Source organism: Pristis pectinata, chromosome 28 (assembly GCF_009764475.1).
Source record: "Pristis pectinata isolate sPriPec2 chromosome 28, sPriPec2.1.pri, whole genome shotgun sequence".
Taxonomy (NCBI): Eukaryota; Metazoa; Chordata; class Chondrichthyes; order Rhinopristiformes; family Pristidae; genus Pristis; species Pristis pectinata.
The window spans coordinates 27,589,321-27,606,683 of NC_067432.1; the positions used below are offsets into that span (position 1 = coordinate 27,589,321).

A 17,363-nucleotide genomic window follows, 5' to 3' on the forward strand; every position below is an offset into this window, starting at 1 on the left:
AGAAGAGGCTCATTTCCAGCATGTGGGTGTAGACTTGTCATGAACAACAAAAGAGTGATATTCCTCAGACTGGATGAATGAAAGATAATCTTACTGAAGCATACAAGATTCTTTGGGGGGGTGGAATTGACAAGCTGAATGTTGAGATGTTTCCACTGGAGGGAGAGTCTTGAAAGGAGACGTGGTTACAAAATTAGGGGACAGTCATTTACAAATGAGGTGCAGAGGGAGGTATTCAAAGAACAGGTAGATAATTTTGTTTTTAAAGTTTGGGAAATTGAGGAACTGGTAAAGAAAAGGATTCGAGGCCTGGGACAGATTGGCCATGATCATTTTGAATGGTGGTGTAGGCTCCTAGGACTGAGTGGCCTATTATTGCTCCTATTTTGTTCTTGGTGACAGGCAACAGATACCTGGCGAATGAACTGCAGTGTGGCTGTGGATGGGGAGTGCAATGAGTCAGTGGTGGAGGGAGCACTAACAAAGCTCAGTTTCTTTTGCCTTGCCATGCTTCCTTCATGAGGAGTTTTCAGTAGAAGTTCTTAACCCTCCACCTCCTGTTATTAAAAGTTGGAGATAAGTTACCACATTTACTGTGAAAGGAGCTGAAACAGAAACAAAGCAGGAATGAACAGACAGAAGGTAGGAGACAGCTGCACAGTATGCCAGTGGGTTAGATAGAGTAAAGAACACTCATTGTCCCATTATACACTCTCAGGGTAGGGAAGTAGTATTCATGCAACATTTCCAACAGCCCTTTTCAAAATCTTCCAATTGTTTAAAAATTTGTGAAGTTCAATTTATTGGTGAACCTTTTCCAGGGATATCAGTTAGATCAACCTCAAATGAAAACAGGAAACTTGCTTTTCTGATGACCAACATGTACCTTAAGGGCAGGGAAACATTGTGGCCTTAGGACTCCCTTTTACTCCTGGCTTAACTGTGTACACAAGTAGTAATGTTCTCACAGTGGGATGGCCACATGTTATGTCCATGAAAGAGGCTAAATTTGCAGGGTCAGGGTGTATATAATGTTCTAAGAAATAACTGACTTCAAACAAGTAATTTACACCCAATATTTTGTTACCAATTACCAACAAAATAACCCTTTTTTGCATTGTTTCCATGGATAATGTAAATCTTGAGGTCCTACAGGATTCTGGTATTCACTTTTAATCAACCACATGGCCTGTATCATGAAATCAAGTCTTCAGACAGCCAGCTGCTCAAATGCTTCTTAAACATTATGATGTTCTCTATTTCATTGTAAAACAGCTGCCTACAATGCTATGTATGAAACATCATTAAGGTATTTTAAGCAAAGGTAAGTTGTTTTAATAGCTTCAATTAAACTGGATGGCATTTTTCATAACTAAAATTAAATCTAAAGAAATTAAATTCATTCATCATCATGCCTGAAAGCAAAATCATCCAGTTGTCAGTGTAGATTGATATTTAATGAACCATACCAAAGATATGAAGTTTAAATATTACTGTACACATGGAAAGCAGATGTGCTTGCTGTGTTTTGTACCTTGGAGGTTCACAAGTATTTGAAACTGTCCACTGAACATTCAATGCATACTTTTATAGTTGCCAATCAAGCATTTACTTTTGATGCTTTACATTTTTGGATACTTTATTATACAACTCTCCCTTCTCCCCTTGTCTTGCTCTATTCATTCCAGGTTGATTTGCCTGTATTTCACATTTAATGAAGTTACATTAAACACTAAGAAATGCAAAGTATGATTTATTTTATTCCACATAGTGCAGCATCAAGTAAACAAAATAACATTGTTTAAATATCAAAACCAATTCCTATTATTGCACCAGGAATATCTTTAGAAGTGTTACATTCTGCAGTAAACTTCCCCTGGAATCTCAGCACATGCAAACAAGAGGAGAGGTATCCATGCTGCAGTGAAACACATACCCCAGATTTCCCAATGCCCTTTCCCCAATAGTATTGAGTCTCAAATAAAATATCCAATGCAGAACATTGATTCTGACAACCCAAACTACATCACCTTAAAGCTTAAAACGAAGATTCACTGTTTAAGATCTTTGTTAGTCACATGTACATCAAAACACATAGTGAAATGCATCTTTTGTGTAGAGTGTTCTGGGGGCAGCCAGCAAGTGCAGCCAGATTTCTGGTGCCAATATAGCATGTCCACAACTTCCTAACCTGTATATCTTTGGAATGTGGGAGGAAACCCATGCAGACACAGGGAGAATGTACAAACTCCTTACAGACAGCAGCCAGAATTGAAACCGGGTCGCTGGTGCTGTAATAGCATTACGCTAACCACTACACTAACATGGAAGAGTTTGATATTGCCCAATTTTCCATTATGTTGCAAACTGGAAGACAATAGAATTGTGTTAACAGCACCAAGTATTTGTTGCAACATTAGGTTTAGTACCCTCTATGTAGAATATTGGACTGAACAAGTCAACCCACACTGGGTGTCCTCTTCTATACCTGGCTCCAATGATCCATGGATTTAATTTGTTTACAACAAGACATGTTTCCAAACTGCAAGAATTGGGAAATAGTGGCCATTGCCCCTCTGGTATTCACATCATTCCATTTTACATTGAAGCACTGAGAAGAAACCATGAGACCACTCTTCAGAAATACCAGGCTTCAAGCAACTAAAGAGGCACCAGAACATTAAAATGAAATTCATACGCTATGCATTCTTTCAATTACTTCCTCACGTGAAGCCTACAGTAAACAAGGCACAATATTTCTCATTATATAAGTGTCTGACATGGTCAAATTTATGTATTCATCTATCCTATTGTGTTCCAGAGGAAGGCTCAAGAGGATTTGAATGGTCTCTTTTCATCATCCCTCAAACACTCGAGTCTCCATTTGATATCTAACATTAGATAAGCAAATTAAAAAAACTCTTGCACGTAGTATATCCACACTACTCAATTTTTCAAGCTTGCTGAGATTTTTCCCCCCCTCATCATAACTGATCCTTTCTCAAGCTGTTTCTAAACAGTGTTTTAGCCAACTCAGTGAAGAAAGAACTGGTTAGTTTGAAATAAAAACACAAAATGCTGGAAACACTCATTCTGACAAAGGGTCTTCGACCCGAAACATTAACTGTTTCTCTTTCCACAGATGTTGCCTAACCTACTGAGTGTTTCCAGCATTTTCCACTTCAGATTTCCAACACCTGCAGTTTTTTTTTTGTTTTACCACTCTGGTTAGGATGCTCTCATTCTTCAGGATGTATACATATTAATCCAATATTTTCAGAAGATATTCTTTCTCTGCAGCCTTGCCCAAATACATCAGACACACCACATTTAGATAGGGAAAAGAAAAACATTCAACTAATGGATGCAGTATTAAACCCATATTTATCTATTGCGACACACTTAACACCAAAGTATGACTTTTTTTTAAAAACCAGTTAGTTAGCATTGATGTTTGAAGGTATTCTGTTTCAACAATGAGTACTTATATAATAGATACTAACACTCTCCTTGATGCTACAAAATAACCGTGTCACTTTGGAGCCAATAGTTTAGGTCAAGTAAATCTAATGCAACATAGTAAACCATTCCCTTCAGCTTTATGTGCGTTTCTAATTTCTGGTGCAGAAAAGGAAGAATTCTGCAGAAAATTATCTTTTGAAATGGAAAGATAAACAGGGGCAAACTGGGACAGTTATACCATGTTAACTATATGACATTCAGCAAAATTCACTTCAGTTTTAATATAAATGCACAAATAGGACCTTCTTTGTAGGAATACTGAACAGCTAGATAAGACAAGCTATCTTTACTAGTCACATGTACATCAAAACACACGGTGAAATGCATCTTTTGCATTGAGTGTTCAGGGGCAGCCCGCAAGTGTCGCCACGCTTCCAGCACCCATGGCATGCCCACAACTTCCTAACCCTTACGGCTTTGGAATGTGGGAGGAAACCCACGCAGACACGGAAAGAATGTACGTACTCCTTACAGACAGTGGCCGGAATTGAACCTGGGTTGCTGGCACTGTAATAGCGTTACGCTGACCGCTACACTACCATAGAAAATTGAACAGAAAACAACATGGCAATGGACCATGAGGGAGCCACAGCATGAGTGCAGTGCATCATCATTCCCTCCTGTAAGGAAAATTCAAATACCAATTTCGTTCTGAAGCGAATGATGCATTGACAATACTGCAGAAGATGTACACTTTGACGGAAGCAGTTCAAATCCAGTCACTGATTATAAAAATTACTAGTTTCCTATTTAACTTCTACAAAAAGTAGTTCTTCTAAGCTCTAAAAGATTAAATCATCCAAACAAAATAGGCTGATGCTGTGGAGTGTTACTCAATATGCCCAGACTAATTCAAGAACATGAGTTTAAGTACAAAATTTTTTAAGGCCACAATTAAGATAGGCAGAACAAAAAAGTGCAAAGATCAGATCCCTTTCCCTCCAGTCTCCTGACAGCACATATATTTCATTACTGTTCATTCACAATAATACATTAGCTGGCTCCTGAAGTAATATAAATATGGAAGCTGCAAGCAACAGTATAAATAAGATTATCAAATCTTTCTCATTCATATCCTTACAAAAACACAGATTGAAAAGATAAGTTTCTGCATTGGCCAATTCTGGTGCAAATGATGCCCACTGTACAAACAGACAATTAAATGGAAACTCTTAATAGTGATTAATACACAGTAGGTGTGGTACCAGTTTTTTGGTAGGAAGGAAAGAAAGGCTGGTTCCAGCATGATGTTCTTAAGATCATTGCAATTGCTCATGGACACAAGTGGTGCTTGAAATTGCACAACTGTTTTGTGCCAGTTAGGCCAATTTTGGCTGCAATGCACCCAAGTACAATCAACTGAAAATTCTTAGTCAATACATCAGTGGTCCATGCACTTCTTACAAAAGTAATGTTTCAAATATTTCTGCTAAATACTTTTTAATAAGAGAATTTAGTATTGATGTTCAGTGATACAAATAATTGTGCCAAACTTACAGATTTTCATTTAAACATTAAAACTATTCAAACAATAAAAGCAGACATTCTAACTATAACTGTACACTGTTGGGAAAAAAATAAAAATAGTTTCAACAAAGAGGCTTCAGCTTGGATTAAGATGCATGATGCAGGTGAGGCAAGAAGCAAAGAAGACCACAACAGCACAAATTAAACACAATTACGATTTTTCCATTGCAGTTTCAATCATACACAAATTGATGTTTGACTTTCCATATGACCCAAGATTGCTGCAGAAAGAAATATGCTTCTGCTGCTGCAATTTGATTAAGATATTAAAATAAATAGCCAGCTCTTGCATCAGTAAAGATGGACATAAAAATCTTTTATTATATTAACAATCATAATGCTACAATATGAGCATTTGCATAGAGATGTCATTTGGCTAAAGGAGATCATTTTCCAGTCTCTAAGCTATCACTACCAGAGAACAACACTCAAACTTTGCTTACTGTCAAGTTAAATCATCTTCTGAAGAACTGCTGTCTCCCTGATCTCTATATCCTTGATATACTGGAGGAGCTTCATGTTTCAGATCAAAGTTGACCGTTTTAATGTTCAGTCTTTGAGTTAGTTTCTCTGCAGCTATCTTGGCCTGTGCGGACTGTAAAAGGGAATACTTGTATTAGTTTGAAGATCAAAGCAGAAGGCATCACACAGCTTCCTTCAATTATAAAAGTTACTCACAGGATGCACTTGTATGTAAAATTAACAAATATTTATACGAAAACAACATAATCTTATTGAATACTTGTAATGGAGCTTGGCAACTGCATTTCTTCTCCCAACTTCTAGTTACAATATTCAGTCTTAATGTCCCTATTCCTAAACAGATTTCATGTGTCCAATCTCAAAACAGCACCAGTTGTGAACCAGGATTACTTTTTGTGAATTATTAAAGGAATTTAATTTCCATAAAGGCAGATTAAGAGATGCATCAAAGGGACAATTTATTCTTCCCTTTATCGATTAAATAATGAAAAATAACTCTTTAGATTTACATTATTGAGCTCCATGCAGGCCAGAGTGTAGGGCATTTTTCATCACATGCAGAATTATCCTCTAACCTAGCCCAGTGGAAGTAGATCACATTACATCATTATTTCCAAGCACACAAAAGGATATTTAAACAGTTCAGAATCAGTAGTTTAAATTCTGTGGTAACAAGATACAAAACCAATATGCAAAATAGGTTTAAAATGGCAACATTCAAAAGTAAATTATAATTTTGTACAACTATCTTGGAAGTTATTCATCTTAGTAGTAAGCATACTGATTATACATTCTGGTCATTAATCTTACCTCATACTTTTGCTTTTGTGACATTTGTAATTCTGCAGATTCTTCTACAGACAGTAGTTGAGCAGGAGAATGGTAAAGTGGGGGCAGTCTCGCAGCCGTGATCTCATCAAGGTGCTTCCGGTTCCTCAATCTACGTTCTGCAGGAGAAAGTTTCAGCTCAGTTCTGCCAGGTGATCGGTCCGGAGATGAACCAGGAGATCCAGACATTGGGCTGACAGAAAGCAAAATGTACATTCACACAAAGACCAAAGTCCATCTAACCCATGAAAATCGCTATCAAATATGTAACTCAATCATACAACATTTTACAGATTACTTTCCTAGAGCTGCATAACATCATAGGAGCTCTACAACCTCAGAAAAAGCAATGGCAGATGGGAGGCACTATTGGATACAGAATTTCACTGTGAAACACTGACAATTCCTCCCCCCCCACCCCACCCGCAGACCCTGCCTGACACACAGTTCCTCCAGCAGATTGTTTGTTGTTCCAGTTTCCAGCATCTGCAGTCTCTTGCATCTCCACTGATCTTTCTAACCATTGATTTTACTGTTTCTAATTACAAATCCACACAGATACAAGGGAGGACAAGCACTGCCTGTGAAGATCTTGTTTAGTACACCTCCAGTGTTAGGCAGCAGACTCCCATCGATCCCTGCCCCAGCATTCTTATGATAGGCATGTAACAGCATAATTGCTTGTACACAAAATGTTCAAATCATAGGACCTAATAAAATACTGGATCGAGATTCTAAAAACTAATAATGCTTAAAATTCAGTTAAAAGTAACTACCCAGAGCTCCCCAAAATCAATGTGACACTTACTGGTTAGTTTTAAATTGTGCTTTTTTCACCACTGGATTCATAGCTCTGTGCTGAAGTACATCAACATAATGAGGAGTTTTCTTCACTTGGTGGTGAAGAGTCCAAAAGGGATTGTCATTGAACTTCACATCATCGACTGCAGTTGGCTGCTCGTGTACTTTCCTCTGCACCTTTCTGTGCTTGTTTTCTGTCAGAGAGACTCTGCCAAATCTATCACTGAGCAAATCAGATGTACTATCAAAATCTATTTTCATCACATTTGTGGCACGATGCTGATTGGTACGATCATTTTCTTCCTGCTTTATACCCATGGTACCATGGTTGTCCACCATAGAATCAAAAAGGTTCTCATTTTTCATAGGTGCCTTAGCTGTGCGACTTCCTACCATTGCTTGCTCTCGCTCCAAAACGGTGGTTCTCTCAGGACTTGATTTTTGATTCTCAACACAAACTTCAGAACTCTCTTTCTTAACACCTCCTTTAACATCAACCTCTGACAAAACATGCTGATTCCAAACCAATTTGTTTCTAACAGCCTGTCCTGCTGTTGGAGCTGATGTTACACTCTCATCGGTAAGGGTCTCTGCCTTGTCGAGAGTCATCTCCTGCTTCATTTGAAACTCCAGTTTAACTGCTGAAAGCAGTTCCGCAGTTCGTTCCACCTCCTCATGGTGAGCAATTGCAGCCTCGAGTTTTTGTATGAACTCATCGATTCGTTTACCCTTGTCTGGCAAGTTCTGAATAAATTTCCTTAACATAAAAGAAAGTTAAATAGCAGATTACAAACCTGTTGCGAAGGAACCTAATACAGATTTATAGAGTAGTTCATTTAAACTAGACTTTCATTAATCTAACTGAATCATACTTGTGTCTACTTCCCATATTCCATTTTCACCCACAAGATGTTTAATAGGATTTATTACAGAGAAGGCCCATGCAATGGAGTCCATTCAAAAACTAAACTGTATTGTTTTACCTTGTACTACCTCAATGCACTATGTAATGAATTGATCTGTACGAATGGTAGGCAAGACAAGTTTTTCCACTGTACCTCAGTACAAGTGACAATAATAAACCAATTCAAAATATGATTGCTGATATTTTTGGGGATGCTTTACACTTATGAATTAATGTCTGTTTATGCTTTGCTTTTTAAGTTGCACTTAAAGGTAATCAAGACCAGTAACAGAATGAGGCCTTTGCAAAGGTGACATTTCTACATTTGTTGGTTCTCTAGTTCGGAACCCAGAGCAACAAAGATGTATGTCTGTAGAGCACAAGTACATAGCTTTCCCACAACTCCTAAGCACTGAGCCTCCTCGTTCTTGTGCCAATATATCTAATGTACAACATCTATGAAACAGGTTTAACACGAGTTATTAACAACCCTTTCAAATTGGAATTTTCCCCCTGAAAGTAAAAGTTTAGGTAGCAGGGTAAAGAATCTCTGCCCTTCACAGAGGTCTCTGTATTATTTCTGTGATCCAGATTGACTGATATCATCCTTTACCACTGCATCATTTACAAATGTGATAGTGGAAACTAAATCCGATGAATCTTGAACTTCTCATCTAGCCATTTCAAGCTTGGTATTGGTTTATTATTGTCACTTGTACCAAGGTACAGTGAAAAACTTTCTTGCATACCGATCATACAGGTCAATTCATTACACAGTGCAGAGAATTTAAGTTTAAAGTGCAGAACGATTATAGTAAGGGTAATAAGTAGATCTGTAGAGAGCAGCCTGCAACGAGTCACCACGCTCTGGCGCCATCTTGCTGCCCAGGCTTCCATTTTTTCACCATCTTGCCAACCACTGCCACAGAAATTCATCTCCCTTTTAGTAAATGCCTTATTTCTTTCATATTTCTTTCAAGTGCTTAACAGAATTATTACACAATTTGCATACAACTCTTGTTTTTTTTCTTCCAGTTCTTCATTTCTGAAGGGCACAAGCTCAAAACGTTAATAGCTCTCATTTCCACAGATGTTCATTAACTTGCTAGATTTCCATATTTTTCTGTTTGTGATCCACAGAGAATTTTCTAGTGGAATATAAATCACAAACATAAAAGACCCTTTGACTGTTTGTCTTGTGAAATTCATGAATAATACCAGAATGTCTATGATCGGGTGGAAATCAAAGTTGATCAAGAGACAATTGCTTTTGCTGTTGTCCAAGAGAGGGAAATGAATACAATTAATCATAGCTGATCTGTCTGGAGGAGTTTAAGTGGAGGAAGACGAATTAGGGCAGTTAAGAAAAAAAAATAACATGCTGGAACTGTGGGAAGCAGAAGACAGCAGTTGCTGGAAATCCAAAAGACAAGTCAGTTAATACAAATATTCAGTAAATACAAGCGTGTGTTATAGGTGGATGACCTTGCATCAGAACTGGCCAGATCTGGAACAGAGTAATACTGAATTCAACAATTCTGGATGGAGTCCCAAGGGCTGCAAAGGTGAGGTGCTGTTTCTCAGACTTACATGGCCCCCCCCCCCCCCCCTCATTGGAGGTGTGGGATGCCAAAAGACAGACAGGTGAGGGGGATGGAGGATTAAAGTGAGAGGTGAATGAAGAGAGGTGTTTTGCAAAATGGTCATCAAATGTGGAGTAAAAAACTGCTGGAGGAACTCAGCAGGTCAGGCAGCATGGGGAGGGGTGAGGCAGGGGCTGGCAGGCGATAGGTAGAACCGGGTTGGGGAGAGGAGGGGTTTGAAGTTGCGAGACAGCAGCTGATGAGTGATAGACAGATAAAGAGAGAGAAAAAGGAAAAAAAGGAGGTAGATGGAGCCAGACTGGGGGGTGGGGGGGTGGAATAGAGACAGAGGCTGGGAGGTGATTAGTGGAGACAAAAGGCTGAAAACTGATCATCCTTCCTTCTCATTTCTTTATATGGGCTATCTCCCCTCTACACTCTCCGGCTCGATGCAGGGTCCCGACCTGAAATGCCGACCACCCCTTCGCCTCCAGTGACTTCCTCCAGCAGTTTGTTTTTTTGCTCCAGATTATAGCATCTGCAGTCTCTCGTATCTCCGAGTCACCCAATCCGCAATTGGCTTCTCATGAGCAACAAAGGTGATTTATTAATCTGGAAATAGTGCAAAAGATTCACTTGGAAGGACTGACTGTGCTCCTGGATGCTCAAAAGGGACAAGACAAAAAGGTATGAAGTGCATGGAAAATTGCAATGAGAAGGAGAGTGGTTGGTGAAGACAGCAGTGTGACAGAGAATCAACAGTCCCTTCTCTATGCTGAAATGGGAGGAGAGGGAAAGAACTGATCAATGGTGGAATTGTGTTGAAGGTGGCACAAATTGTAGAGGATGATCAGTTCACTCTGGAGGCTGGTGGGGCAGAAGGTCAGAATCCGGGGAATCCCAGCCTTGATCACTGGAAGAAGAGAGGATGAGAATAGAAATTAGATGTAGAGAGCTCTGTCAAACATGGTAGATGGAAGCTGCAGTTAAGGAAAAGGAAAACATCTCAGAATTTAGACATCTAGACAGTCAGAATCTGTTGCCCAGGGTGGAAATGTCAAACAGCAGAGAGGACATGCTTTTAATGTTTTGGGGGGGGTGGGGGTGGGGGGTGGGAATTTAAAGGTGACATGAGGAGCAAGTTTTTTTTTTAATCTATGTGGACACGCAGACAGTGGTAGGTGCCTGGAATGGGTTACCAGGGATAGCAGTGGAAGCAGACAGTTTGGTGGAGTTTAAAGAGGCTTTTAGATAGACCCATGAATATGAAGGAAATGGAGAGATATGGATGATACACAGGAAGAGGACATTTAGTATGAATTGGCATCAAGATCGGCACAATATCATGGGCCAAATGGCCTGTCCAGTGCTGTACTGTTCCATGTTCTATCTTGTGAAGGACTAGAGAAAAATTCTCACCATCAGAACAGATACAAAGATGTACAGAGAATGGAATGGTCCTTACAGGAACTCTAGTTAGACTGCATCTGGAGTATTGGCATTCAATTCTGATCACCCCATTATAGGAAGGATGTGGAGACTTTGGAGAGGGTGCAGAAGAGGTTTAACAGGATGCTGCCTGGATTAGAGGGCATGTGCTATGAGGAGAGGTTGGACAAACTTGGGTTGTTTTCTCTGGAGCAGCAGAAGCTGAGGAGAGACCTGATAGATGTTTATAAGATTATGAGAGGCATAGAGTAGACAACCGGTATCTTTCTCCCCAGGGTCGAAATGTCTAATACTAGAGGGCATACATTTAAGGTGGGGGGGGGGGGGTGGTGTAGAAGTTCAAAGGAGGTGTGCAGGGCAAGTTTTTTTTTATAAATATATACACTGAATCCTGGCTGCCTAAAACATGCTGCCAGTGGAGGCAAACACGATAGAGGCATTTAAGAGACTTTTGGTTAGGCACAAGAATGTACAGGGAATTGAAGGATGAGGACATCCTGAAGGCAGAAGGGATTAGTTTAGTCAGGCACTTAATTGCTAGATTAAACTATGGCACAACATCATGGGCCTTTTCCTGTGCTGTGCTGTACTGTTCTATGTAACAAGATGGGAGAAAGTGTGGTCTAGATAGCTGTGGGAGTCTGTGGGCTTATAATGGATTTTCTTGATACCCTTCAAACAGAAATCGGAGCGCCCAATCCACTTGTTCTACCAGCCACACATATCCCCTCTCAAACCAAATGCACTCAGCAAGGGAGGTTGACTATTAGTAAGTTTTCCTCGACTTCTGAGCATTATCTTAGGTAAATTTTAAATTAAAACCAGGAGGACGACAATTAATCGCAATAGAACATAAATAGTACAGTACAGGGAAAGGCTCTTCAGCCCAAGGTGTTACAACCAAACTAAACTAATCCCTTCTCCTACACATGGTCCCTATCCCTCCATTCTCTGCACAGTCATGTGCCTATCTAAGAGCCTCTTAAACACCTCTAACGTATTTGCCTCCACCACCACTCTGGCAGCACATTCCAGGCACCATGTCTGTTTAAAAAAAAAACTTGCCTGCACATCTTACCCCCCTCTCACCTTAAATGCATGCATTTTAGTATTAGGCATTTCAACCTGGGAAAAAGATAGCAGCTGTCTACTCTATGCCCCTCAACATTTTGTAAACTTCTATCAGATCTCCCCTCAGCCTCTGCCATTGCAGAAAACAACCCAAGCTTGTCTAACCTCTTCTTATAGCTCATACCCTCTAATCCAGGCAGCAGCCTGGTAACCTCTTCTGCACCCTCTCCAAAGCTCCCATATCCTTCCTATAATGGGGCAACCAGAATTCAATGCAATACTCCAGATGCAGCTTAACCCGAATTTTATAAAGCTGCAACACAACTTCCTGACTCTGGAACTCAATGCATTGACTAATAAAGGCAAGCATGCCATATGCCTTCTTTACCACCACCATCAACCTGTGCAGCCACTTTCAGGGAGATATGGACTTGGACCACAAGATCCCTCTGTTAAGGGTCTTCCATTGACAGCGTACTGTCCCTTTACATTTGATCTCCAAAGTGCAACACCTCACACAGTATGGTAGCGTAGCGGTTAGCGCGATGCTATTACAGCGTCAGCGCTCGGGTTCGATTCCCGTTGCTGCCTGTAAGGAGTTTGTACGTTCTCCCATGTCTACGTGGGTTTTCCTCCGGGTGCTCCGGTTTCCTCCCACATGCAAAGACATACGGGTAGGTTAATTTGGGTTTTAAAATGGGCGACGCGGACTCGTTGGGCCGGAAGGGCCTGTTACCACGCTGTAAATAAAATTTAAAAATTTAACTTAAAAATTTAAATTTAAAATTTAAATAGATTAAACTCAGTCTGCCATTTCTCCACTCATAACTGCAACTGATCTATATCCCGCTTCATCCTTTGGCAATCTTCTACTCTATCCACAATGGGACCAATCTCTGCATCATCTGCAAACCTACTAACCCACCCATCTACATTTTCATCCAAGTCATTATATATCACAAAAGACAGAGGTCCCAGTATAGATCCCTGCAGAACACAACTACTATTGTGGACCTCCAGCCAGAATAAGTCCCACTACCCTGTCTTCTGCAGGCAAGCCAATTCTGAATCCAAACAGCCAAATCACTGTGGATCTCATGCATTTTGATCTTCTGGATGAGGGACCTGGTCAAACACCTTACCAAAATCCACGTAGACAAAATCCAGGTTAAAACTACAGCCACAAAAACCTGTTGCCAATGTCCAGTCAAAGCTACTTCCGAAAGCATTAGACAGTCTGATCCACCCACTCACCTCCGTGACCCAGGCTTCACTGAGGACCACTGCCCTCACCTCTCTCCCTCCCCCCACCCTCCTCCCGCCCCCTTCCCTTCCCACCCTCTTCCCTCCCTCCCCCACCCTCTTCCTTCCCCACCCTTCCCCCCCTCCCTTCCCCCCCTCCCCCCCTCCCTTCCCTTCCCCCCTCCCCTCCCTTCCCTTCCCCCCTCCCCTCCCTTCCCCCCTCCCCCCTCCCTCCCTACCCTTCCTTCCCCCCTCCCTCCCTACCCTTCCCTTCCCCCCTCCCCCCTCCCCCCTCCCCTCCCCCCTCCCTCCCTACCCTTCCCTTCCCCCCCCCCCCACGGCCACTTACTTGTTCGCCTGAAGTTTCAGCTGCCGCCTCAGCAGCTCCGCCAGCTCCCCGCGGGACCTCCGGCCCAGGTCCCCGAGCTCCCCGCCAGACCCCCGGCCCAGGTCCCCGAGCTCCCCGCCAGACCCACGGCCCAGGTCCCCGAGGTCCCCGCCAGACCCCCGGCCCTGCCGCCCGCCCCACATGACGCCCCGACACCAGCCGCCCGCCAGCGGCGAGCCGCCATCACACCGGAAGTCGCTGACTTCAACACAACCAACTTTATTGTCCCGGTGACGGAGACAGCGGCCGGCATCAGCGGGAGAGGCGGCGGCGGGACCGGAGGTCGGTATCAGGGTGGCGAGCGGGAGCGGTGCCCCGTGTCGGGGATCAGGGCGACCAGGATCAGGCTTATCATCACTGGTATGTCGTGAAATGTCTTGTTTTGCGGCAGCAGTTCAGTGCCAGACAGAAACCTCAGTGTAAGTCCACAAATAAATAACCAGTGCAAGAGGAGGAAGGAGGCGGTGATCATGGGTTCATGGACCGTTCAGAAATCTGATGGTGGAGGGGAAGAAGCTGGTCCTAAACCGTTGAGTGTGGGTCTTCAGGCTCCTGTACCTCCTCCCCGATGGTAGTAACGTGAAGAGGGCATGTCCCTGGTGGTGAGGGTCCTCAGTGATGGACGCCGCCTTCTTGAGGCGCCGCCTCTTGAAGATGCCCTCGATGGCGGGGAGGGTGGTGCCCGTGATGGAGCTGGCCGAGTCTACAACCCTCTGCAGCCTCTTGCAATCCCGCGCATTGGAGCCTCCGTACCAGGCGGTGATGGAACCAGTCAGGATGGGAACTCAATCTGCGGCTGGAGCTCAAATCATCTTAGTCCGCAGGTCTTAAAAGGGAATTTGAGTACTAGTCAACAAATCATAGAAAACATTTACACAGTCAGAAACAGAACCAATGCCAAGATTGTTTGTAACAACTTGCAGTCATCTACCATTTCTAAATGTTCCAGGGTGCTTCATATGTTGTTACATTGAACCCCCTGACGTTATCAGTTCATCCATAGTTTATACAAAAAATGTCACAACACTGGGGACTGTGCAGCAAAGAACTACCCAGAAGATACCAAGTTTCAGAGACCTGTGCTATTAAGAAAGAATGCAGCTGAGTCTTTACACTAGAAGGGTCTGAGGGAGCTGTTTCTGACATTTGCAAATTTCTCCTACATTTGCAAAGATGACAGTAATGTGAATCCTGAGTCGGGTTGAGTTGAGGCTCAGTAGAATGGAATTATCAGATATAACTATTTAATATGGTGGGGAGATGAGTAGAAGGGAATTTACCGGGAGATGACAATGGTACACAACATAAATTAATCTAAGAGAGAATTAAATAAGTTTTAGTAAGTAAACAATATAAATTGGTAGAAATGTGGATTTTGGTAACATGGCAAATATATCCATTGTTGTGTCCTTGAACTAAAACGACCCTGTAGGTCTTACCTCACAATGTAATCTGTAGATGGAACAGGTGGATGGTTGACACTTAAGAAAATGTGGGATTGCAGATGGGGGAATGAGAGAGAGGTTTAGACCTAATGGTGAATGATTCCTGACGCAAGAAACTGCAGAGAGTTGTGGACACAGCTCAGCACATCGTGGAAACCAGCCTCCCCTCCATGGACTCTGTCTACACTTCTCGCTGCCTTGGTAACGCAGCCAACATAATCAAACACCCCTCCCACCCCGGACATTCTCTCTTCTCCCCCTCCCATCAGGCAGAAGATACAAAAGCCTGAAAGCATGTACCACCAGGCTCAAGGACAGCTTCTATCCCACTGTTATAAGACTATTGAATGGACCCCTTGTACGACAAGATGGAGTCTCTTGACCTCACAATCTACCCCGGCATGGCCTTGCACCTTATTGTCTGCCTGCACCACGCTTTCTCTGTAACTATAACACTTTATTCAGCATTCTGTTATTGCTTTTTCCTTGTACTACCTTGATGTGATGAAATGATCTGTATGGATGGCATGGAAAACAAAGTTTTTCACTGTACCTCAGACAATAATAAACCAAGTTACCAATTTACTTAGTTTTTCCAAACTGTTTAACATTAATCAGTTTGCATCAAAATTAATTTAACCACTAGCCTTTAATTAGGTTATTCCCAAAATGCCATGTAAATTAATTATTTTTTCTTATCATGAGAATTGCCATGAGAAAAGATAGACTACGAGTCAGGCACCAACCACTCTGTATGTTCACAGTCACAACCCAAAGTTGAGCACACACTTAAATGTAATTAATTATCTTGCACTTGATCAGCAGATAAATAATGGACAAAGTTAACAGAGCATCAGGCAAATGATACACAAGCAATTCAGTATATTACTGTAACGTAACACTAATGAAGTATCAACAATAACTATACCTGGTGATGGAGCTTACTCTTTTTTGAAGCAAATGCAATGTGATTTCATGCAGAATTCACTCTGCTGGTCAGATCATTTCAATCCCCGTGGAGCAAACCTACTCGCCCCAAGTACTCCCAGTGTGATCTCCCATCCAAGACTGACCAGTCCTGGGTCTGCTAGGCTTGGTACATGACAAAAACCATTGCTTCCCATTGAGGCTGTAAATTAGGATGATTACTTTAAGAGTAACGTATTAGACAAATTGACAGTTATCAGTCAGTTATCAGCCTGTGTGTTTAGCAACATTCAGATCTTATACTAACTCATCCTCATGAGTAATTTGGGAGCTCAAACTCCATCCTTCTTTGGAGTGTGAACATAAATTCAGCCAAAACCCTTGCAGCAGGTAATCTGTCACATAGGGATCTTGGCTCTTTCATCTATAGACTCTTTCTGTCTGACACTTCACATTGAGAGGATCTCTGGCTCTCTGGCCATGCAGTAGTGGCCTCCCTTCAGGGTGGCATCAGCTGAATCAGGAGCAGGAGTCGAGCTCTAAGCTCTTCCCTGTAATTTTCAGCATCCTGTTCCTGCCTGGAAGCACCAGTGAAAATCCCCCTATATTCTGAGTGAGGCAGGGAATTATATTTTTAAAAAATCTTCAAAGATCATTAATTGTGGGTTCCTGATTCCACTAGCAGCATCACAAGATAAAGTCGTGCATCTTCTGAAATCTGAAACGTTCCAAAATACCATTCCCACCACATCGAAGTTACAGCACAAAAGAAGACCAGCTCTTCTAACTGAGCTCACAGAGTGTCTGCTCCACACAAACAGATAAGCTTTCACAGATGGGCATCTTAATTGGGCTTCACTGTTTCATCATTTATATTGGGAGCACAGATTTTTGAAGAGAAATATCAACAGCTGCCCCATAACTATCAAAATTTACTCCCGTAACTGTCTGCGGCTTATGGGAATTATGTGGGAATGTACAAGTTGACTTGGACTTTCACGTTCAACCAACTTCCTTCCAATTTGAAAGAAACCAAACTTCTGGAAGCTTGTAGGCAAAGGGATGGTCGATGTTTGGACAAAAGACGTTGCATCATCCCTCTGCCTCCACAGATGCTGCTAGACTTGCTGAGTTCTTTCAGAGGTTTGGTTTTTTGGTTCCAGATTCCAGCAACTGTAGTCTCTTATGTCTTC

At 41.9% G+C, this 17,363-nt stretch overlaps 1 protein-coding gene across 1 annotated transcript; it reads right to left on the reverse strand.

Annotated features, from left to right (window-relative positions):
- Positions 1-1,671: 1,671 nt before the first annotated feature.
- polr2m (RNA polymerase II subunit M) lies at positions 1,672-15,795 on the reverse strand. Its single transcript, XM_052040419.1, has 4 exons — positions 13,760-15,795; positions 7,169-7,918; positions 6,343-6,553; positions 1,672-5,644 (listed from the first exon to the last, which is right to left on the reverse strand). Exons 1-4 carry the CDS (start codon positions 13,939-13,941, stop codon positions 5,495-5,497), a joined length of 1,293 nt encoding a protein of 430 aa, XP_051896379.1. The 5' UTR covers positions 13,942-15,795; the 3' UTR covers positions 1,672-5,494.
- Positions 15,796-17,363: the final 1,568 nt, after the last annotated feature.

What these genes read in the sequence shown, in the direction of transcription:
- polr2m (XM_052040419.1), bottom strand. Translation starts at nt 13,941, where the DNA reads ATGTGGGGCGGGCGGCAGGGCCGGGGGTCTGGCGGGGACCTCGGGGAC. An exon ending in CTGAAACTTCAGGCGAACAA is followed by an intron (nt 7,919 to 13,759) that starts GTAAGTGGCCGT and finishes TTTTATGTTAAG; the next exon opens with GAAATTTATTCAGAACTTGC. An exon ending in GCACAATTTAAAACTAACCA is followed by an intron (nt 6,554 to 7,168) that starts GTAAGTGTCACA and finishes GCTTTCTGTCAG; the next exon opens with CCCAATGTCTGGATCTCCTG.